This window comes from Coloeus monedula (assembly GCF_965178545.1).
Source record: "Coloeus monedula genome assembly, chromosome: 36".
In the NCBI taxonomy this organism is placed as follows: Eukaryota; Metazoa; Chordata; class Aves; order Passeriformes; family Corvidae; genus Coloeus; species Coloeus monedula.
This window is the reverse complement of record NC_138816.1, coordinates 1,248,363-1,270,312: the sequence shown is the minus strand read 5'-3', so window position 1 is coordinate 1,270,312 and position 21,950 is coordinate 1,248,363. Positions and strand designations below refer to the sequence as shown.

The following is a 21,950-nucleotide window of genomic DNA, read 5'->3' as shown; positions in this document are numbered from 1 at the left end:
TTTTTTTGAATTTTCGGGGAAATTTTGGAGAATTTTCCTGGTGTTTTCCCCAGAATTTTTAGGATTTCTGTTCCGGAATTTTCCTGGTTTTTCTCGCGTTTCCTCAAAATTTTGAGAACTTTCTGGGAACTTTTGGGAATTTTTTTCGGAATTTTTGGGGTGGTTTCACCCTGGGTGGGAACCCGTGGACGCCTCGGCGCTGGGGCTGCACGAGAGCCACGAGATCATCAAGCACCCCATGGATCTCAGCACCATCAAGCTGAGCTGAGGGGATTTTGGGGGCATTTTTAGGGGTTTTTTTGTGGTTTGTTAGGGATTTTTTTTTTTGGAGTTTTTTAGGATTTTTTAAAAAAAATTTTTTGGGGTTTTTGGAGGATTTTATGGGGTTTTTTGGGAATTTTTAGGATTCGGTTCATGGAATTCTCCCAGATTTTTTCCAGAATTTCGTCAGGTTTTTAGGAATTTTCGGGGAATTTTTGGGGGAATTTTTAGGATTTTTTTGGGATTTTTTGAGGAATTTATGGGTTTTCTTCAGGAATTTTTAGGATTCGGTTCGTGGAATTCTCCCAGATTTTTTCCAGAATTTCGTCAGGTTTTTAGGAATGTTCTGGGAATTTTTTAGGAATTTTTAGGATTTTTTTTGAATTTTTTGGGATTTTTTTGAGGATTTTATGGGAGTTTTTTGGGAATTTTTAGGGTTCGGTTCGTGGAATTCTCCCAGATTTTTTCTAGAATTTCTTTAGGTTTTTAGGAATTTTCTGGGAATTTTTGGGGAATTTTTAGGGTTTTTTTGGGATTTTTTGAGGATTTTATGGGGTTTTTTTCGGCATTTTTGGGGTGGTTTCACCCTGGGTGGGAACCCGTGGACGCCTCGGTGCTGGGGCTGCACGAGAGCCACGAGATCATCAAGCACCCCATGGATCTCAGCACCATCAAGCTGAGCTGAGGGGATTTTTTGGGAATTTTTTGGGAATTTTTTTGGAATTTTTTTGGATTTTTTTAGAATTTTTCCTTTAATTGTTTGGGGATTTTTTGGAAATTTTTTGGAAATTTTTTTGAAATTTTTTTGAAATTTTTTGGGGTTTTTTTCTGGAATTTTTAGGATTTCTTTTATGGAATTTTCCCAGATTTTTTTCCAGAATTTCCCTGGAATTTTTGGGAATTTTTTTGGGATTTTCTGGAATTTTTTTGGATTTTTTTTTTTAAATTTTTGAGGGATTTTCCTGGATTTTTTCCCAGAATTTTTAGGATTTCTTTTCTGGACTTTCCCCAGAATTTTCAGGGATTTTCCCCAGAATTTTCCTAGAATTTTCTCAGAATTTTCCCAGAATTTGGTGGAATTTTCCCGGAATTTTCCCAGGTTTTTCCTGGAGTTTTTGGGAATTTTCCCAGAATTTCCCAGGAATTTCCCCAGATTTTTCCCAGAATTTTGGGGAATTTCCCAGGAATTTTTTTCACAATTATCCCAACATTTTATGGAATTTTTTCACAATTGCCCCAACATTTCAGTGCTTTTTTTCTTGAAATTTCTCAAGACTTTTCTCAGAACTTCGGAGAATTTCCTTGGAATTTCCCCAGATTTTTCCCAGAATTTTGGGCAATTTTCCCAGAATTTCCCCGGAAGTTCCCTGCAATTTTTTCACAATTATTCCAATATTTTGTGGAATTTTTGCGGAATTTTCCCAGATTTTTCTCAGAATTTTGGGGAATTTCCCCAGATTTTTCCCAGAATTTTGGGCAATTTCCCTGGAATTTTTCTCCAATTTCCCCAGAATTTTGGGGAATTTTCCCAGATTTTTCCCAGAATTTTGGGCAATTTCCCTGGAGTTCTCTCAGATTTTTCTCAGAATTTTCCCAGAATTCCCGCAGAATTTTTTCAGATTTTTCCCAGAGGTTTGGGGAATTTCCTCAGAATTTCCCCAGATTTTTCCCAGAATTTTGGGCAATTTCCCCGGAGTTTTCTCAGATTTTTCTCAGAATTTTGGGGACTTTCCCCGGAATTTTCTCATGTTTTTCCCACAATTTTGGGCAATTTCCTTGGAATTTTCCTAGATTTTCCCCAGAATTTTGCGGAATTTCCCAGGATTTTTTTCAGATTTTTCCCAGACTTTTGGGGAAATTCCTCCGAATTTTTCTCCCAATTTCCACAGAATTTTGGGGAATTTCCCCAAAATTTTCTCAGCTTTTTCCCAGAATTCCGAGCAATTTCCCTGGAATTTTCTCAGATTTTTCTCAGAATTTTCGGCAACTACCATGGAATTTTCCCAGATTTTTCCCAGAATTTTGGGCAATTTCTCTTGAATTTTCTCAGATTTTTCTCAGAGTTTTGGGGAATTTCCTTGGAATTTTCCCAGAATTTTGGGGAATTTCCCTGGAATTTTTCTCCAATTTCCCCAGAATTTTAGGGAATTTTCCCAGATTTTTCCCAGAATTTTGAGCGATTTCCCTGGAGTTTTCTCACATTTTTCCCAGAATTTCCCCAGAATTTTCTCAGATTTGTCTCAGGATTTTGGGGACTTTCCCCGGAATTTTCTCATGTTTTTCCCACAATTTTGGGCAATTTCCTTGGAATTTTCCTAGATTTTCCCCAGAATTTTGCAGAATTTCCCAGGATTTTTTTCAGATTTTTCCCAGACTTTTGGGGGAATTTCCTCCGAATTTTTCTCCCAATTTCCACAGAATTTTGGGGAATTTCCCCAAAATTTTCTCAGCTTTTTCCCAGAATTCCAAGCAATTTCCCTGGAATTTTCTCAGATTTTTCTCAGAATTTTCAGCAACTTCCATGGAATTTTCCCAGATTTTTTCCCCAGGATTTTCGAGCAATTTCCCCGGAACTTTTTTCACAATGACCCCAACATTTCAGCGCTTTTTTTTTCCCCCCCTGCAATTTCCTCGAGACGTCTCCCAGAATTTTGGGGAATTTCCCCGGAATTTTGGGACCCCGTTAACCCCTTGCTCCCCGCAGCGGAAGATGGAAAACCGGGAATACCGGGACGCGCAGGAATTCGCGGCCGACGTGCGGTTGATGTTTTCCAACTGCTACAAGTACAACCCCCCCGACCACGACGTCGTGGCCATGGCCAGGAAGCTCCAGGTGGGAATTCCCCCAATTCCCAAAACAAAACAAAAAAAAAAACCCAAAATCTCGGGAATTTCCCCACTGGGATTTGGGGTTTTATTGGGAATGGGGTGGGGTTTGTACTGGGAATACTGGGAATGGCACTGGGTTCTTTTTTCCGTGTTGGATGAGCTGGAAATGCTGGAATTTGGGGGATTTTTGGGATTGGGGTTTGGGGTTCTATTGGGAATGGAGTTGTGGGGTTTATACTGGGAGCACTGGGAATGCCACAGGCTCTTACTGGGAGCACTGGGAACGACTCTGGGTCCTTTTTTCCATGTTGGATGAGCAGGAAATGCTGGAATTTGAGGGATTTTTGGGATTGGGGTTTGGGGTTCTATTGGGAATGGAGTTGTGGGGTTTATACTGGGAGCACTGGGAATGCCACAGGCTCTTACTGGGAGCACTGGGAGTGGCATTGGGTCCTTTTTTCCGTGTTGGATGAGCTGGAAATGCTGGAATTTGGGGGATTTTTGGGATTGGGGTTTGGGGTTTTAGTGGGAATGACTTTGGTCTTCTACTGGGAACACTGGGAATGCCAGAGAGTGTTAGTGGGAATACTGGGAATGACCCATTGTTTATACTGGGAATACTGGGAACGACCCTGGGTTTATACTGGGAGCACTGGGAATGCCACAGGCTCTTACTGGGAGCACTGGGAGTGGCATTGGGTCCTTTTTTCCGTGTTGGATGAGTGGGAAATGCTGGAATTTGGGGGATTTTTGGGATTGGGGTTTGGGGTTCTGTTGGGAATGGAGTTGTGGGGTTTTACTGGGAATACTGGGAATGCCACAGGCTCTTACTGGGAGCACTGGGAGTGGCATTGGGTCCTTTTTTCCGTGTTGGATGAGCTGGAAATGCTGGAATTTGGGGGATTTTTGGGATTGGGGGTTGGGGTTTTAGTGGGAATGGCTTTGATCTTCTACTGGGAACACTGGGAATGCCAGAGAGTGTTAGTGGGAATACTGGGAATGACCCATTGGTTATACTGGGAATACTGGGAACGACCCTGGGTTTATACTGGGAGCACTGGGAACGACTCTGGGTCCTTTTTTCCGTGTTGGATGAGCAGGAAATGCTGGAATTTGGGGGATTTTTGGGATTGGGGTTTGGGGTTCTGTTGGGAATGGAGTTGTGGGGTTTATACTGGGAACACTGGGAATGCCACAGGCTCTTACTGGGAGCACTGGGAGTGGCATTGGGTCCTTTTTTCCGTGTTGGATGAGCAGGAAATGCTGGAATTTGGGGGATTTTTGGGATTGGGGGTTGGGGTTCTGTTGGGAATGGAGTTGTGGGGTTTATACTGGGAGCACTGGGAATGCCACAGGCTCTTACTGGGAGCACTGGGAGTGGCATTGGGTCCTTTTTTCTGTGTTGGATGAGCAGGAAATGCTGGAATTTGGGGGATTTTTGGGATTGGGGGTTGGGGTTTTAGTGGGAATGACTTTGGTCTTCTACTGGGAACACTGGGAATGCCACAGAGTGTTAGTGGGAATACTGGGAATGACCCATTGGTTATATTGGGAATACTGGGAACGACCCTGGGTTTATACTGGGAGCACTGGGAACGACTCTGGGTCCTTTTTTCCGTGTTGAATGAGCAGGAAATGCTGGAATTTGGGGGATTTTTGGGATTGGCTTTGGGGTTCTGTTGGGAATGGAGTTGTGGGGTTTATACTGGGAGCACTGGGAATGCCACAGGCTCTTACTGGGAGCACTGGGAACGACTCTGGGTCCTTTTTTCCGTGTTGGATGAGCAGGAAATGCTGGAATTTGGGGGATTTTTGGGATTGGGGTTTGGGGTTCTATTGGGAATGGAGTTGTGGGGTTTTACTGGGAGCACTGGGAATGCCACAGGCTCTTACTGGGAGCACTGGGAGTGGCATTGGGTCCTTTTTTCTGTGTTGGATGAGCAGGAAATGCTGGAATTTGGGGGATTTTTGGGATTGGGGGTTGGGGTTTTAGTGGGAATGGCTTTGATCTTCTACTGGGAACACTGGGAATGCCAGAGAGTGTTAGTGGGAATACTGGGAATGACCCATTGGTTATACTGGGAATACTGGGGACGACCCTGGGTTTATACTGGGAGCACTGGGAACGACTCTGGGTCCTTTTTTCCATGTTGGATGAGCTGGAAATGCTGGAATTTGGGGGATTTTTGGGATTGGGGTTTGGGGTTCTATTGGGAATGGAGTTTTGGGGTTTTACTGGGAACACTGGGAACGACCTTGGATCCTTTTTTCCACATTGAATGTTCTGGAAACTCCGGAATTCAGGAGATTTTTGGGATTTGGGGTTTGGGATTTCAGTGGGAATGGCTTTGATCTTGTACTGGGAACACCATGGGCTGTTACTGGGAGTACTGGGAGCACTGGGAATGACCTTGGATCTGTTTTTCCACATTGGATGTCCTGGAAATGCCGGAATTTGGGGGATTTTTGGGATTGGGGTTTGGGGTTTTAGTGGGAATTACTTTGATCTTTTACTGGGAATGCCACAGAGTGTTACTGGGAATACTGGGAATGACCCATTGTTTATACTGGGAATACTGGGAATGGCACTGGGTCCTTTTTTCCGTGTTGGATGAGCGGGAAATGCTGGAATTTGGGGGATTTTGGGATTGGCTTTGGGGTTCTGTTGGGAATGGAGTTGTGGGGTTTTACTGGGAATACTGGAAACAACCCCAAATCCTTTTTTTCCACATTGAATGTCCTGGAAATGCTGGAATTTGGGGGATTTTTGGGATTGGCTTTGGAATTTTGTTGGGAATGGAGTTGTGGGGTTTTACTGGGAACACTGGGAACAACCCCGGATCCTTTTTTCCACATTGGATGTCCCGGAAACTCCGAAATTCGGGGCATTTTTGGCATTGGGAATTTTCCTGGGAACACCAACAACCCCCCCAGAACTACCCAAATCCAGCCTCTTGGAATTTTTCCCTTGAAATCCCCCAAATTCCCCAGGACGTCTTCGAGTTCAGCTACGCCAAAATGCCGGACGAGCCGCAGGATTCCGGAGCGGCCTCGGCGTCGGCGCCGCTTCCCATTTCCAAATCCTCATCCGAGGAATCTTCCAGCGACGAGGACGAGGATGAGGACGAGGAAGACGAGGACGAGGACGAGGAAAGCAGCACGGAAAGTTCCTCGGAAAGCGAGGAAAGCTCGGATTCCGAGGAGGAACGAGCCAACCGCCTGGCGGAACTCCAGGAACAGGTACCGCAATCCCACGGAATGAACCGACCAAAATCCCACGGGATCCATCCCGGATTTCCCCCGACTTCATTCCCAAAAAAAAATCCCTCCACAGCTGCGGGCAGTGCACGAGCAGCTGGCTGCCCTCTCGCAGGGCCCCGTTTCCAAACCTAAGAAAAAGAGGGAAAAGAGGAAGAAGAAAAAGTCGGAAAAGCACAAAGGGAGGGGAGGAGCGGACGAGGAATCGCGGGCGAGGCAGGCGCAGCTGAGGAGGGCTCGGAAAGCCGGAGCGGGAGGAGGATCCAAGTGAGTTCTGCTTGGGATTTGGGAATCCAGGGGGGGTTTTTGGGATTTGGGATGTTGGGAGGTGAACTGGGAGCACTGGGAATGCTCTGGAATGTTCTGGAAAGCCGGAGCAGGAGGAGGATCCAAGTGAGTTCCGGTTGGGATTTGGGAATCCAGGGGGGTTTTTTGGGATTTGGGATGTTGGGAGATGAACTGGGAGCACTGGGAATGCTCTGGGAGCACTGGGAATGCTCTGGAAAGCCGGAGCGGGAGGAGGATCCAAGTGAGTTCCAGTTGGGAATGGAAGATCCAGGGGGTTTTCTGTGATTTGGGATGTTGGGAGGTGAACTGGGAGCACTGGGAATGCTCTGGAATGTTCTGGAAAGCCGGAGCGGGAGGAGGATCCAAGTGAGTTCTGGTTGGGATTTGGGAATCCAGGGGGGGTTTTTGGGATTTGGGATGTTGGGAGGTGAACTGGGAGCACTGGGAATGCTCTGGAGGGCCTGGAAGGAGGATCCAAGTGAGTTCTGGTTGGGATTTGGGAATCCAGGGGGGGTTTTGTGGGATTTGGGATGTGGGGAGGTGAACTGGGAGCACTGGGAATGCTCTGGAATGTTCTGGAGGGCTCAGAAAGCCGGAGCGGGATTTGGGATCCAAGTGAGTTCCGGTTGGGATTTGGGAATCCAGGGGGGGTTTGTGGGATTTGGGATGTGGGGAGGTGAACTGGGAGCACTGGGAATGCTCTGGAGGGCCTGGAAGGAGGATCCAAGTGAGTTCTGGTTGGGATTTGGGAATCCAGGGGGGGTTTTGTGGGATTTGGGATGTGGGGAGGTGAACTGGGAGCACTGGGAATGCTCCGGAGGGCCTGGAAGGAGGATCCAAGTGAGTTCTGGTTGGGATTTGGGAATCCAGGGGGGGTTTTGTGGGATTTGGGATGTGGGGAGGTGAACTGGGAGCACTGGGAATGCTCTGGAATGTTCTGGAAAGCCGGAGCAGGAGGAGGATCCAAGTGAGTTCCGGTTGGGAATGGAAGATCCAGGGCGGTTTCTGTGGGATTTGGGATGTTGGGAGGTGAACTGGGAGCACTGGGAATGCTCTGGAATGTTCTGGAAAGCCGGAGCGGGAGGAGGATCCAAGTGAGTTCCGGTCGGGATTTGGGATGTGGGGAGGGGAACTGGGAGCACTGGGAATGCTCTGGAGGGCCTGGAAGGAGGATCCAAGTGAGTTCCGGTTGGGATTTGGGAATCCAGGGGGGGTTTTGTGGGATTTGGGATGTTGGGAGGGGAACTGGGAGCACTGGGAATGCTCCAGAGGGCCTGGAAGGAGGATCCAAGTGAGTTCTGCTTGGAATGGGGGTTGGGATTTGGGAATCCAGGGGGGGTTTTTGGGATTTGGGATGTTGGGAGGTGAACTGGGAGCACTGGGAATGCTCTGGAATGTTCTGGAGGGCTCGGAAAGCCGGAGCGGGAGGAGGATCCAAGTGAGTTCTGCTTGGGATTTGGGATGTGGGGAGGTGAACTGGGAGCACTGGGAATGCTCCGGAGGGCCTGGAAGGAGGATCCAAGTGAGTTCCGGTTGGGATTTGGGAATCCAGGGGGGGTTTTTGGGATTTGGGATGTGGGGAGGTGAACTGGGAGTGCTGGGAATGCTCTGGAATGTTCTGGAGGGCTCGGAAAGCCGGAGCGGGAGGAGGATCCAAGTGAGTTCCGGTTGGGATTTGGGGATCCAGGGGGGGTTTTGTGGGATTTGGGATGTGGGGAGGTGAACTGGGAGCACTGGGAATGCTCTGGAGGGCCTGGAAGGAGGATCCAAGTGAGTTCCGGTTGGGATTTGGGAATCCAGGGGGGGTTTGTGGGATTTGGGATGTTGGGAGGTGAACTGGGAGCACTGGGAATGCTCTGGAGGGCCTGGAAGGAGGAGCCAAGTGAGTTCTGGTTGGAATGGGGGTTGGGATTTGGGAATCCAGGGGGGGTTTTTGGGATTTGGGATGTGGGGAGGTGAACTGGGAGCACTGGGAATGCTCTGGAATGTTCTGGAGGGCTCGGAAAGCCGGAGCGGGAGGAGGATCCAAGTGAGTTCTGGTTGGGATTTGGGGATCCAGGGGGGGTTTGTGGGATTTGGGATGTGGGGGAATACTGGGAATGCTCTGGAATTTTTATTCCTTTTCCCTAAAAGTTCTGGAAGTTTTTTCCCCTTTTTTCTGTAAAAACCCTGGAAATTTTTTCCTCCCATTCCTCTAAAAACCCTGCAATTTTTCCCCTCCCCTTCCTCTCAAAACCCTGGAAATTTTTCCTTTTTTCACACCAAAACCCTGCAATCCCCATTTTCACACCAAAACCCCGCAATTTTTCCTTTTTTCACCCCAAAACCCCGCAAACCCCCTTTTTCACCCCAAAACCCTGCAATTTTTTCCTCCCGCTCCTCTAAAAACCCTGGAAATTTTTTCCCTCCCATCCCTCTAAAAACCCTGGCATTTTTCCCCCTTTTTCCCACAAAACCCTGGAAATTTTTTCCTCCCGTCCCTCTCAAAACCCTGCCATTTTCCCCCCTTTTTCACACCAAAACCCCACAATTTTTCCTTTTTTCACCCCAAAACCCCGCAACCCCCCTTTTTCACACCAAAACCCTGCAATTTTTCCTTTTTTCACCCCAAAACCGTGCAATTTTTTCCCCTTTTTCCCACAAAACCCTGCCATTTTTTCCCCTTTTTCACACAAAACCCTGCCATTTTTCCTCCTGCTCCTCTAAAAACCCTGGAATTTTTTCCTCCCATTCCTCTAAAAACCCTGGAAATTTTTCCCTCCCATCCCTCTAAAAACCCTGGAATTTTTTCCCACAAAACCCTGCCATTTTTTCCCCTTTTTCACACAAAACCCTGCAATTTTCCCCCTCCCCTTCCTCTCAAAACCCTGCCATTTTCCCCCCTTTTTCACACCAAAACCCCGCAATTTTTCCTTTTTTCACCCCAAAACCCCGCAACCCCCCTTTTTCACCCCAAAACCCTGCAATTTTTTCCCCTTTTTCCCACAAAACCCTGTAATTTTTTCCCCTTTTTCACCCCAAAACCCTGCAATTTTTTCCCCTTTTTCCCACAAAACCCTGCAATTTTTTCCCCTTTTTCACCCCAAAACCGTGCAATTTTTTCCCCTTTTTCCCACAAAACCCTGCCATTTTTTCCCCTTTTTCACACAAAACCCTGCAATTTTTCCTCCTGCTCCTCTAAAAACCCTGGAATTTTTTCCTCCCATTCCTCTAAAAACCCTGGAAATTTTTCCCTCCCATTCCTCTAAAAACCCTGGCATTTTTTCCCTCCCATCCCTCTAAAAACCCTGCCATTTTTTCCCACAAAACCCTGCAATTTTCCCCCTCCCCTTCCTCTCAAAACCCTGCCATTTCCCCCCCTTTTTCACACCAAAACCCTGCAATTTTTTCCCCTTTTTCCCACAAAACCCTGCCATTTTCCCCCCTTTTTCACACCAAAACCCCGCAACCCCGCTTTTTCACCCCAAAACCCTGCCATTTTCCCCCCTTTTTCACACAAAACCCTGGAAATTTTTCCCTCCCATCCCTCTAAAAACCCTGGAAATTTTTCCCTCCCATTCCTCTAAAAACCCTGGAAATTTTTTCCTCCCATCCCTCTAAAAACCCTGGAAATTTTTCCCTCCCATCCCTCTAAAAACCCTGGCATTTTTCCCCCTTTTTCCCACAAAACCCTGGAATTTTTTCCTCCCATCCCTCTAAAAACCCTGGAAATTTTTCCCTCCCATCCCTCTAAAAACCCTGGAATTTTTTCCCACAAAACCCTGCAATTTTCCCCCTCCCCTTCCTCTCAAAACCCTGCCATTTCCCCCCCTTTTTCACCCCAAAACCCCGCAACCCCCCTTTTTCACCCCAAAACCCTGCAATTTTTTCCCCTTTTTCCCACAAAACCCTGCAATTTTTTCCCCTTTTTCACCCCAAAACCCTGCAATTTTTTCCCCTTTTTCACCCCAAAACCCTGCAATTTTTTCCCCTTTTTCACACAAAACCCTGCCATTTTTCCTCCCGCTCCTCTAAAAACCCTGGAAATTTTTCCCTCCCATTCCTCTAAAAACCCTGGAAATTTTTTCCCTCCCATCCCTCTAAAAACCCTGGAAATTTTTCCCTCCCATCCCTCTAAAAACCCTGCCATTTTTTCCCACAAAACCCTGCAATTTTCCCCCTCCCCTTCCTCTCAAAACCCTGCCATTTCCCCCCCTTTTTCACCCCAAAACCCCGCAAACCCCCTTTTTCACACCAAAACCCTACAATCCCCTTTTTCACCCCAAAACCCTGCCATTTTTTCCCCTTTTTCACACAAAACCCTGCCATTTTTCCTCCCGCTCCTCTAAAAACCCTGGAATTTTTTCCTCCCATTCCTCTAAAAACCCTGGAAATTTTTTCCCTCCCATTCCTCTAAAAACCCTGGAAATTTTTCCCTCCCATCCCTCTAAAAACCCTGCCATTTTTTCCCTTTTCCCACAAAACCCTGCAATTTTCCCCCTCCCCTTCCTCTCAAAACCCTGCCATTTTCCCCCCTTTTTTCACACCAAAACCCTGCAATTTTTCCTTTTTTCACCCCAAAACCCTGCAATTTTTTCCCCTTTTTCCCACAAAACCCTGCCATTTCCCCCCCTTTTTCACCCCAAAACCCTGCAACCCCCCCCTTTTTCACACCAAAACCCCGCAATTTTTCCTTTTTTCACCCCAAAACCCCGCAAACCCCTTTTTTCACCCCAAAACCGTGCAATTTTTTCCCCTTTTTCCCACAAAACCCTGCCATTTTTTCCCCTTTTTCACACAAAACCCTGGAAATTTTTCCCTCCCATTCCTCTAAAAACCCTGGAAATTTTTCCCTCCCATCCCTCTAAAAACCCTGCCATTTTTTCCCCTTTTTCCCACAAAACCCTGCAATTTTCCCCCTCCCCTTCCTCTCAAAACCCTACCATTTCCCCCCCTTTTTCACCCCAAAACCCCGCAACCCCCCTTTTTCCCACCAAAACCCTTCCATTTCCCCCCCTTTTTCACCACCAAAACCCTGCAATTTTTCCTTTTTTTCACACCAAAACCCTTTTTTTTTTTTTTTCCCTCTCCCCCACCAGAAATTCCAAGAAATCTTCCAAGCCCCCCATCCCTCCTCCTCCCTCGTCGCTGCTGGATTCCGAAGAGGAGGAGGAATCCAAGCCCATGACCTACGACGAGAAGCGGCAGCTGAGCCTGGACATCAACAAACTGCCCGGCGAGAAGCTGGGCAGGGTCGTGCACATCATCCAGTCCCGGGAGCCGTCGCTGCGGGACTCCAACCCCGAGGAGATCGAGATCGACTTCGAGACGCTGAAGCCGTCGACGCTGCGCGAGCTCGAGCGCTACGTGCTCTCGTGCCTGCGCAAGAAACCCCGCAAGCCCTACAGCGAAAGTGAGCGCGGGGAAGGGGTGCGCGGTTCGGGGCGCATCGCGGAGTTGGTTGGGGGTTTTTTGGGGGTTTTTTTGGGGGGGTTTTTGGGGGGTTTTTGGGGATTTTTTGAGATTTTTTGGGGATTTTTGGAGGATTTTTTTTGATTTTTTGGGGGTTTTTTGAGATTTTTTGGGGGATTTTTTGGGGATTTTTGGAGGGTTTTGGGGATTTTTTTAGGGATTTTTTGAGATTTTTTGGGGATTTTTTGGGGATTTTTTGAGATTTTTTGGGGATTTTTTGAGATTTTTTGGGGGGATTTTGGAGGATTTTTTGGGATTTTTTTGGGGAATTTTGGAGGATTTTGGGGATTTTTTTAGGGATTTTTTGAGATTTTTTGGGGATTTTTTGGGGATTTTTTTGGGGATTTTTGGGGATTTTTTGAGATTTTTGGAGGATTTTTTTGGGGATTTTTTTTGATTTTTTGGGGATTTTTTGAGATTTTTTGGGGGATTTTTAGAGGATTTTTTGGGATTTTTTTGGGGATTTTTGAGATTTTTTGGGGATTTTTTTGGGGATTTTTGGGGATTTTTTGAGATTTTTGGAGGATTTTTTTGGGGATTTTTTGAGATTTTTTGGGGATTTTTTGAGATTTTTTGGGGGGATTTTGGAGGATTTTTTGGGATTTTTTTGGGGAATTTTAGAGGATTTTGAGGATTTTTTTAGGGATTTTTTGAGATTTTTTGGGGATTTTTTGGGGATTTTTTTGGGGGATTTTTGAGATTTTTTGGGGATTTTTGGAGGATTTTTTGGGATTTCTTTGGGGATTTTTTGGGATTTTTTGGGGTTTTTTGGGGATTTTTTGAGATTTTTTTGGGGGATTTTTGGAGGATTTTTTGGGATTTTTTTGGGGAATTTTGGAGGATTTTGGGGATTTTTTTGGGATTTTTTGGGGATTTTTTTGGGGATTTTTTGAGATTTTTTGGGGATTTTTGGAGGATTTTTTTGGGGATTTTTTGAGATTTTTTGGGGATTTTTTGAGATTTTTTGGGGGATTTTTGGAGGATTTTTTGGGATTTTTTTGGGGAATTTTTGGAGGATTTTGGGGATTTTTTTAGGGATTTTTTGAGATTTTTTGGGGATTTTTTGAGATTTTTTGGGGGGGATTTTTGAGATTTTTTGGGGATTTTTGGAGGATTTTTTGGGATTTCTTTGGGGATTTTTTGGGATTTTTTGGGGTTTTTTGGGGATTTTTTGAGATTTTTTTGGGGGATTTTGGAGGATTTTGGGGATTTTTTTGGGGATTTTTTGGGGATTTTTTGGGATTTTTTTGGGGGATTTTTGGAGGATTTTGGGGATATTTTGGGATTTTTTGGGGGGATTTTTGGAGGATTTTAGGGAATTTTGGGGGATTTTTTTGAGGATTTTTTGGGATTTTTTGAGAATTTTTGGGGGGATTTTTGGAGGATTTTAGGGAATTTTTGGGGATTTTTGGAGGATTTTTTGGGGTTTTTTTGGGGATTTTTGGAGGATTTTGGGGATTTTTTGGGATTTTTTGAGATTTTTTTGGGGGATTTTTGGAGGATTTTTTGGGGTTTTTTTTGAGATTTTTTTGGGGGATTTTTGGAGGATTTTAGGGAATTTTTGGGGATTTTTTGAGGATTTTTTTGGGGATTTTTGGAGGATTTTAGGGAATTTTGGGGGATTTTTTGGGGTTTTTTTGGGGGATTTTTTTGGGATTTTTTGGGGGACTTTAAGAATTTTTGGGGGAATTTTTGGGGGAATTTTTAAAGTTTTTTGACAACTTTTGGGGAATTCTTGGGGATTGTTTGGGGGTATTTTGAGAATTTTTGGGGGTTTTTGGGGCATTTTTTGGGATTTTTTTGGAATTTATGGGGATTTTTTGGGGGGATTTTTTGGGGAAATTTGGGGATTTTTTTTTAGGATTTTGGGGGGAATTTTGGGGATTTTTTGGGGTATTTTGGAGGATTTCTAGGGCATTTTTTTAGAATTTATGGAGATTTTTTGGCATTTTTGGGAATTTTGGAGGATTTTTTGAGGGATTTTTTTGGAATTCTTTGGGAATTTGGGGGGATTTTTTTTCTGGGCTTTTCCTCTGATTTTCCCTGGATTTTCCCATATTTTTCCCATCTCTTTTTCTGATTTTTTGGGGCTTTTTTTCCTTTTTCCTGGTTTTTTTTTTTTTCCTTTTTCCCCTGATTTTTCCCGGTTTTTTCCCCCGTTTTCCCTGACTTTTCCCCCGATTTTCCGTGGGTTTTTCCCGGCTCTCTTCCCGACTTTCCCGGCTTTTCTTGCAGCCCTGAAGAAGCCGGTGGGGAAGACGAAAGAGGAGCTGGCTCTGGAAAAGAAGAGGGAGTTGGAAAAGCGGCTCCAGGACGTCAGCGGGCAGCTGAACTCGGCCAAGAAACCGCCCAAGAAGGGTCGGGAATTCGGGATCGGGAATTGGGGATGGGAATTTGGGATCGGGAATTGGGGATGGGGATTGGGGATTGGGAATTGGGGATGGGGATTGGGGATGGGAATTGGGGATGGGAATTGGGGATTGGGGATGGGAATTGGGGATTGGGGATTGGGGATTGGGGATGGGAATTGGGGATGGGGATTGGGGATGGGGATTGGGGATGGGAAATGGGGATTGGGGATTGGGGATGGGGATTGGGGATGGGAATTTGGGGATGGGGAATTTGGGATGGGAATTGGGGATGGGGATGGGAATTGGGGATGGGGATTGGGGATGGGGATTGGGGATGGGAATTGGGAATTGGGGATTGGGGGAATTGGGGATTGGGAATTGGGGTTGGGAATTGGGGATGGGAATTGGGGATTGGGGGTGGGGATTGGGAATTGGGAATTGGGGATTGGGAATTGGGGATGGGAATTGGGGATGGGAATTGGGAATTGGGGATGGGAATTGGGGATTGGGGATGGGAATTGGGAATTGGGGATGGGAATTTGGGGATGGGAATTGGGGATGGGGATTGGGGGAATTGGGGATTGGGAATTGGGGATGGGAATGGGGGATTGGGGATGGGGATTGGGAATTGGGGATGGGAATTCAGGAATGGGAATTGTGGGTGTGGGAATGGGAATTCCAGAGGTCGGGATGATTCGGGATTGGAATTCCAGGGGTTGGGATTGGAATTCCAGGGGCCAGGACAGAGCTCTGGGATTGGAATTGGAATTCCAGGGGCCAGGATGGAGTTTTGGGATCGGAATTTGGGATTCCAGGGGTCAGGATGGAGCTCTGGGATTGGGAATTCTGGGGCCAGGATGGAATTTTGGGATTGGGATTGAAATTCCAGCTCCCAGAGTGTTTTGGGATTGGAATTCCAGGGGCCGGGATGGAGTTTTGGGATCAGAATTTGGGATTCCAGGGGTCAGGATGGAGCTCTGGGATCGGGAATTCCGGGGCCAGGATGGAATTTTGGGATTGGGATTGAAATTCCAAGTTCCAGGATGAGGTTTTGGGATCGGAATTTGGGATCCCAGGTTCCAGGATGAGGTTCTGGGATCGGGAATTCTGGGGCCAGGATGGAATTTTGGGATTGGGATTGGAATTCCAAGTTCCAGGATGAGGTTTTGGGATCGGAATTTAGGATTCCCGGTTCCAGGATGGAGCTCCAGGATCGGGAATTCCGGGGCCAGGATGGAATTTTGGGATTGGGATTGAAATTCCAGCTCCCAGAGTGTTTTGGGATTGGAATTCCAGGGGCCAGGATGGAGTTTTGGGATCGGAATTTGGGATCCCAGGTTCCAGGATGAGGTTCTGGGATTGGGAATTCTGGGGCCAGGATGGAATTTTGGGATTGGGATTGGAATTCCAAGTTCCAGGACGAGGTTTTGGGATCGGAATTTAGGATTCCCGGTTCCAGGATGGAGCTCCAGGATCGGGAATTCCGGGGCCAGGATGGAATTTTGGGATTGGGACTGAAATTCCAGCTCCCAGAGTGTTTTGGGATTGGAATTCCAGGGGCCGGGATGGAGTTTTGGGATCGGAATTTGGGATTCCAGGGGTCAGGATGGAGCTCTGGGATCGGGAATTCCGGGGCCAGGATGGAATTTTGGGATTGGGATTGGAATTCCAAGTTCCAGGATGAAGTTCTGGGATCGGAATTTGGGATCCCAGGTTCCAGGATGAGGTTCTGGGATCGGGAATTCCGGGGCCAGCACAGAGTTCCAGGATCGCTGTTGGGATTCCGGGTGCCGGGAGGGATTTCTGGGATCAGAATCCTTCCCAGATCCCGAATTTTTCCCTGTTTTTCCCTCCCCACAGCGAGCGAGAAGCCGGAATCCGCCCAGGCCGCGGCCGCTTCCCGGCTCAGCGCTTCCAGCTCCAGCTCCGATTCCAGCAGCTCCAGCTCCTCCTCCTCTTCCTCGGACACCAGCGACTCGGATTCCGGTTAGTCAGGGGCGGAATTCCCAGAAAAACAACAACAACAAAATCCCGGAAAAAAAAAAAAATCCCGGAAAAAAAAAAAAAATTGCCAGGAAAAAAAAAAAAAAAAAAATCCCGAAAAAAAGGAAAAAAAAATCCAGGAAAAAAAATTCCCAAGATAAAAAATTCCCGGGAAGAAATTCTTGGGGGAAAAAATAAAAATTACCAGGAAAAAATTTGAAAAAATCCGGGGTTGGAGAAAAGGAGAAAACACCAAAAAAAAATCTGCCGGAAAATGAGAAATTTCTGGAAGAAAGAAAGAGGAAAAAAACAAAAATTCCCGGGAAAAAAAAATGTTGGGAAGCGGCTCCGCGGGACCGGACCTGAGCTGAGCTGGGAATTTTCCCCCTTTTCCCAAAAAAAAAAAAGAAGGAAAATTGGAAATCCCCCCCCTCTCCCCTCCCCCCCCTCACCCAGCGCGGACTTTGGGATAAACGGGGGGAATTCCCGGGTTTTTCCGACCGGGATGAGGCGTGGGAATTATTCCCAGTTTCCCGTTTCCTTTTCCCTCCTTTTCCAGCCGTTTTTGGGAATTTTTTTTGTTGCTTTTTTTGGGGGGGTTTTGATTTTTTGGGGGTTTTTTTGAGGGTTTTTTTTTTTGGTTTTTTGGGGTTTTTTTTTTTTTTTTGGTTTTCCCGGAATTTTTTTCCAGCAGGAGAAAAAAAGTAAAATTTAAAAAAACCTTAAAAAAAAGGATAAAAAATTGGGGCTTTTTAAGGAAAAAAACCAAAAAAACTTTGGGAGAACAAACCAAAAAAAAAGGAAAAAAAAAAGCGGAAAAATCCCTAAAAAAAAATCTTCAAAAATTCCTTAAAAATTCCTAAAAAAAAAATCCTTAAAAAAGAACCAAAAAAACCTTTTAAAGTGAAAAAAAAAAATTAAAAGCCGGGAAAAGGGGCAGAAAAAATTCCACAACTCTGGGAAAAGGAGAGGGAAGGGGGGAGAAAAAAAAAGGGGGAGGGAAAAATCGGGATCTTCCCAATGGATTTGGAGATTCCTCCCCTTTTTTCTTTATTTTTTTCCCTCCAAAAAACAGAAAAAACCCCAAATCCCTCCTTTTTCCTGGAGAAATTTTTAATTAATTTATTTTTTGGGATTTCTTGAGGGGGGAGGGGAGGGAAGGAGAAAAAAAAAAACCCCGGGATAATTCCAACCCCTCCAGGAAAATCCCGGGAAAAGGGAGGGCTCGGGAATTTTTTTTTTCTTAAATATTGGATTTTTTTTTTCTGTTCCCGATTTTTTTTTTCCTGATTTTTTTTTCCTGATTTTTTTTTCCTGATTTTTTTTTTCCGATTTTTTTTTTTAATTTTTTTTTTTGGGGGGGGGGCTGGGGGTGGGGTTTGGGGTGGTGCTTTTTTTCCCAGTTTTTTTTTGTTTTGTTTTGTTTTTCTCTTCCCGTTTTTCCTTCTCCTCGCTCCCATTCCCACGTAGCCCCTTTAGGAGTCGTGTTTTCATCTTGTTTTTCCAAAAAAAAAAAATTCCAAAAAAAAAAAAACAACAAAAAAAAAAAAGAAAAAAAAATCCTTTGGAATTCTTGGAACGTGTAAATAAAGAAAATATTATTCCACTTGAGCTGCTGGTGGCTGTGGAGGATCCGGGGACAGAATTCCGGCATTTTGGGAATATTTTGGGTCATCCTCAGCTCCCAAACCCATCCTGAAGGGGGGTTGGTGGGAAAAGCCCCATTTTCCCAAATTTTGGGAATATTTGGGATCATCCTCAGCTCCCAAACCCATCCCAAAGGGGGTGGGAAAAGCCCCATTTTCCCAAATTTTGGTTAATTTGGGATCATCCCAAACTTTTAGACCCATCCCAAGGGACAGCTCCATGTCCAAATTCCTGGATTTTGGGTAATTTGGGGTCATCCTCAGCTCCCAAACCCATCCCGAAGGGGGTGGGAAAAGCCCCATTTTCCCCAATTTCGGGAATATTTGGGATCATCCTCAGCTCCCAAACCCATCCCAAAGGGGGTTGGTGGGAAAAGCCCCATTTTCCCGAATTTAGGGAATTTTTCGGGATCATCCCAAACTCCCCTTTGCCGCAACCAGCAGGGGGCGCTGTCGGGCTCACGGATGATTCCTCCGAGCCACCAGGGGGCGCTGTTGGCTCCCCGTGTGATTCCTCCGAGCCACCAGGGGGCGCTGTTGGCTCCCCGGGTGATTCCTCCAGGCCAGCAGGGGGCGCCGTGGCGCGCGGCATTCCCCTCACGCGGTAATGGCGGCAGGCCCGGACGGTGACGGAAGGAGCCACAGAGGGAAAACCTCGGAGCGACCACCGGGATAACAAATCCCGGCACAGTCGGAAGCGACAAAAGGAAGCAGAAACTCTGGTGCCGTGTCCGGGTGTAGCAGAGAACGGCGGGGGCCGGGCGGGGAAGGGCTCCCTGGGCAATGGCCGAGAAGGAAACCAGTAAAGCCCAGGCACTGTGCTGAGGGGAAATGAGAAATCAGGGGAAAGCCAAGGGGCAATGGGATCTCCATCAGAGAGAGATCGAATTGTCCCGCTGGAATCGTCCCGCCCGCCCCAGTTCTCTCAGGAAATCCCGGGCTGCTCTCATTCCGATAATCCCGAAGGCGGTGGAGGGGCAAATGCCCTGGTGGCAAAGCAAAAAAGCAAAATAAATGGATATGGGATGAAAAGAATCGTCCCCAAGCCTAGGGGCTTTCAGGGGAAGATACAGGAAAAGGAATATTTGGGAGTATCCTGAGCCCCCAAACCCATCCCAAGGGGGGAGGGAAAAGCTCCATAACCTTAATTTTGGGATATTTGGTATCATTCCTACCTTTCACACCCATCCAAAGAGAGCTCCATGTCCAAATTCCTGGATTTTGAAATACGTGGGAGCATTCCAAGCTCCCAAATCCATCCCATGGGGGGGGGGGGGTGGGGTTGGGAAAAGCACCATGTCCTTAATTTTGGAGATATTTGGGATGATCCCGAGCTCCCAAACACATCCCAAGTGGGAAGACGACCGCAGAGACGATCCCCTGGCTCCAGATTATCGGGAATTAAGGAAATTCCGGAGCTTCCAGGCCAAAAAAAAATCGTGGGAAGAAGAACTCCCGTGGCGGGGAAGGTGCAGCCGCTCCAATGGGAATTCCCAAAGGAAAATAGCGGCCTCGGGAAGAGGGACGGCTTTCCCTCGCGTGTCCAGTGTGGGAATCACGAGATTCCAGAAAAAGCCCAGCGCTTGGGATCTGAAGGTGATGGACGGGGGGGGGTGGGGGGAGAGGGCTCGGGTTCCCCAAAAATCGGCGAGGAAATTCCCGCCCCGTCGAAAATCAGCCAATCAGAGAAGGCGAAGAACAACCTGCAGCCAATCAGAGGGCGCGACGCTGACGTCTCCCCAGCTGCCAGGCGGAGCCGCAGCCCCCAGCGCTCCGCCCCCGGAGCCCACCTGCGCCCCCCGACGGGGGAATTTGGGGGAGAAGCAGGCGGGATTAGGAAGGAGGAGGAGCGGGAGGAGCCGGGCTGGAGGCGGAGGCGGGGGAGGAGGAGCGGGAGGAAGAGGAGCGAGAGAGGAAGAGGAGGAGCAGGAAGAGGAAAAGCAGCAGGGGAAGCGCGGGGTGGGCGGCCGCTGTGTCGGCGGCGGCGCCGGGAGCATCCCGCAGGTGAGCGGGGAGGGGGAGCTCGGCCCAAATGCCTCGGGGGTTCCCCCAAAGCTTGGGCTCGCCGTCCTTTTCAGGCTCGGGCAGGAAGGGGCGGGTGAGCAGCAGGGCCTCGGGGTAGGGCCCGTCCGGGGCGGCTCTGGGGGTGCGCCCCCGCTCTCGGGGGGCTTCTGGCTCAGCAGCAGCGTCGTGAGGGTGCGGCCGGAGGCCTCGGAGGTGAGCTGGGCGGGCCCCGTGTCGGGGGGTTTAGGGGAGGGTGTTTGGGGGAGGCGTGGGAGGTTCTGGGCGTGTTTATGTGGGGATTGAGGGGATTTGGGGGGGGGTGTTTAGGTGTAACTGGGTTCCTTTTTGATGGTGACTTAAAGGGGGTGCGGGGGTTTGTGGCGATTTTAGTGGTTGGAGGCGGGCTTATGGGGGTTTGGAGCGGGGGCAGGGTTTTTGCGTCTCACAGGCTGGCAGCGCCCATAGATTGGAATTGATCCCTTTTTGGAAGATTTTTTTTAGTGGATCAGTACTTGACAGCCGTGTTAGACTTGTTTGGGTCCATTTCTGGCATCCCTACTGGGGTTATTATTTGGCATCCTCATTGCCTTTTACAGCTCTCTTTCTGGCATCCCTTTTTCAATCACTGTTTTGCAGCCCCATTTGATTTGATAAGCTCTTTATCTGGCATCCCCCTGAAGTCACTATTTTGCAGCCCCCGTTGACTATTATAGATCCCTTTCTGGCAGCCCCCCAGACTCATTATTTGGCACCCCATTGATTGTAACGGGTCCTTTTTTGGGGTTGGGGTACCTGAAGGAGCAGCCCCGGTGTGCTGGGGTGTTTGGGGAGGTTTGGGGAGGTTTGTGGTACGTGCAGGACCAGCCCCAGCGCGTTGTGGTGTCTCGGGGTGCAGAGCACCTTTTTCCCCTCACGTTTCCCGCCCTTTTTCCCCTCACGTTTCCCGCCCTTTTCCCCCTCACGGTTCCCGCCCTTTTTCCCCTCATGTTTCCCGCCCTTTTTTCCCCTCACGTTTCCCGCCCTTTTTTCCCCTCACGGTTCCCGCCCTTTTTTCCCCTCACGTTTCCCGCCCTTTTTCCCCTCACGTTTCCCGCCCTTTTTCCCCTCACGTTTCCGCCCTTTTTTCCCCTCACGTTTCCCGCCCTTTTTTCCCCTCACGTTTCCCGCCCTTTTTTCCCCTCACGGTTCCCGCCCTTTTTCCCCCTCACGGTTCCCGCCCTTTTTTCCCTCAGAAGCTCACCCCAAATCCCTCGAGGGGTCCCTGAGCAGCGTTTTCCTTTGGGGGGTGTTTGGAGCTCGCAGTTTCCAGAATGGAGCCCCAAATCTCTTTGTGGGTCCCTGGCAGGGTTTCGTTTTGGCACGGGGGCGATGTTTGGATCCTTTGGGACCCCAAAGCTGAGCCACAAATGGCCCTTTGGGGGATATTTTGGGGGCTCCGTGCCGGTGCTGGGGTGGGAGGGGGACATCGGTCTTGGGGTCCCCCGGGAGAGCGGTGGAGGGGAACGCCGGGAGCCCCGGGATGGGGTGAGGGGAGAGGGGCGATCCCGGAGCTGGGGGACCCCCGGCAGCCCGGAGAGGGGGAGAGCCTGGATAAGGGGGACCCCTGGGATTGCTGGAATCCCGGAGCAGAGAACCAGGGGAGAAGGGACCCCTGGGAGCCCCAAAACCCCCCGGATCATCCCTGAGCGGGACTGCGGAGAGGGGGGATCCCCAGGAGCCGTGGGACCCCGATGAGGCCAGGGAAAGGAGAGTCCCAGGAGCCCAAAGTGGAGAGATCAGAGAGGGACAACTGGTGGGAGGGTTTTTGGGCTGAATCGTGGTGGTTTGGGGTTTTTATGGACATAAAAGCCCCGGAGACTCCCGGAGATGGACCAGGGCA

At 48.1% G+C, this 21,950-nt stretch overlaps 1 protein-coding gene across 3 annotated transcripts in view; it reads left to right on the top strand.

Annotated features, from left to right (window-relative positions):
- Nucleotides 1–18,027, top strand: part of BRD2 (bromodomain containing 2) — a 42,756-nt gene extending 24,729 nt beyond the window's left edge. For 2 of the 3 annotated variants that reach the window (XM_082300025.1, XM_082300027.1), the window contains 6 exons: nucleotides 2,966–3,094; nucleotides 6,082–6,330; nucleotides 6,425–6,615; nucleotides 11,715–12,028; nucleotides 14,323–14,445; nucleotides 16,299–18,027. In XM_082300025.1, the coding sequence (XP_082156151.1) occupies nucleotides 2,966–3,094; nucleotides 6,082–6,330; nucleotides 6,425–6,615; nucleotides 11,715–12,028; nucleotides 14,323–14,445; nucleotides 16,299–16,429 (1,137 nt within the window). In that variant the 3' untranslated portion in view covers nucleotides 16,430–18,027. The remainder of the gene's footprint in view (nucleotides 1–2,965; nucleotides 3,095–6,081; nucleotides 6,331–6,424; nucleotides 6,616–11,714; nucleotides 12,029–14,322; nucleotides 14,446–16,298) is intronic. The other variant, XM_082300026.1, reaches the window with a different exon arrangement.
- The last annotated feature ends 3,923 nt before the right edge of the window (nucleotides 18,028–21,950 follow it).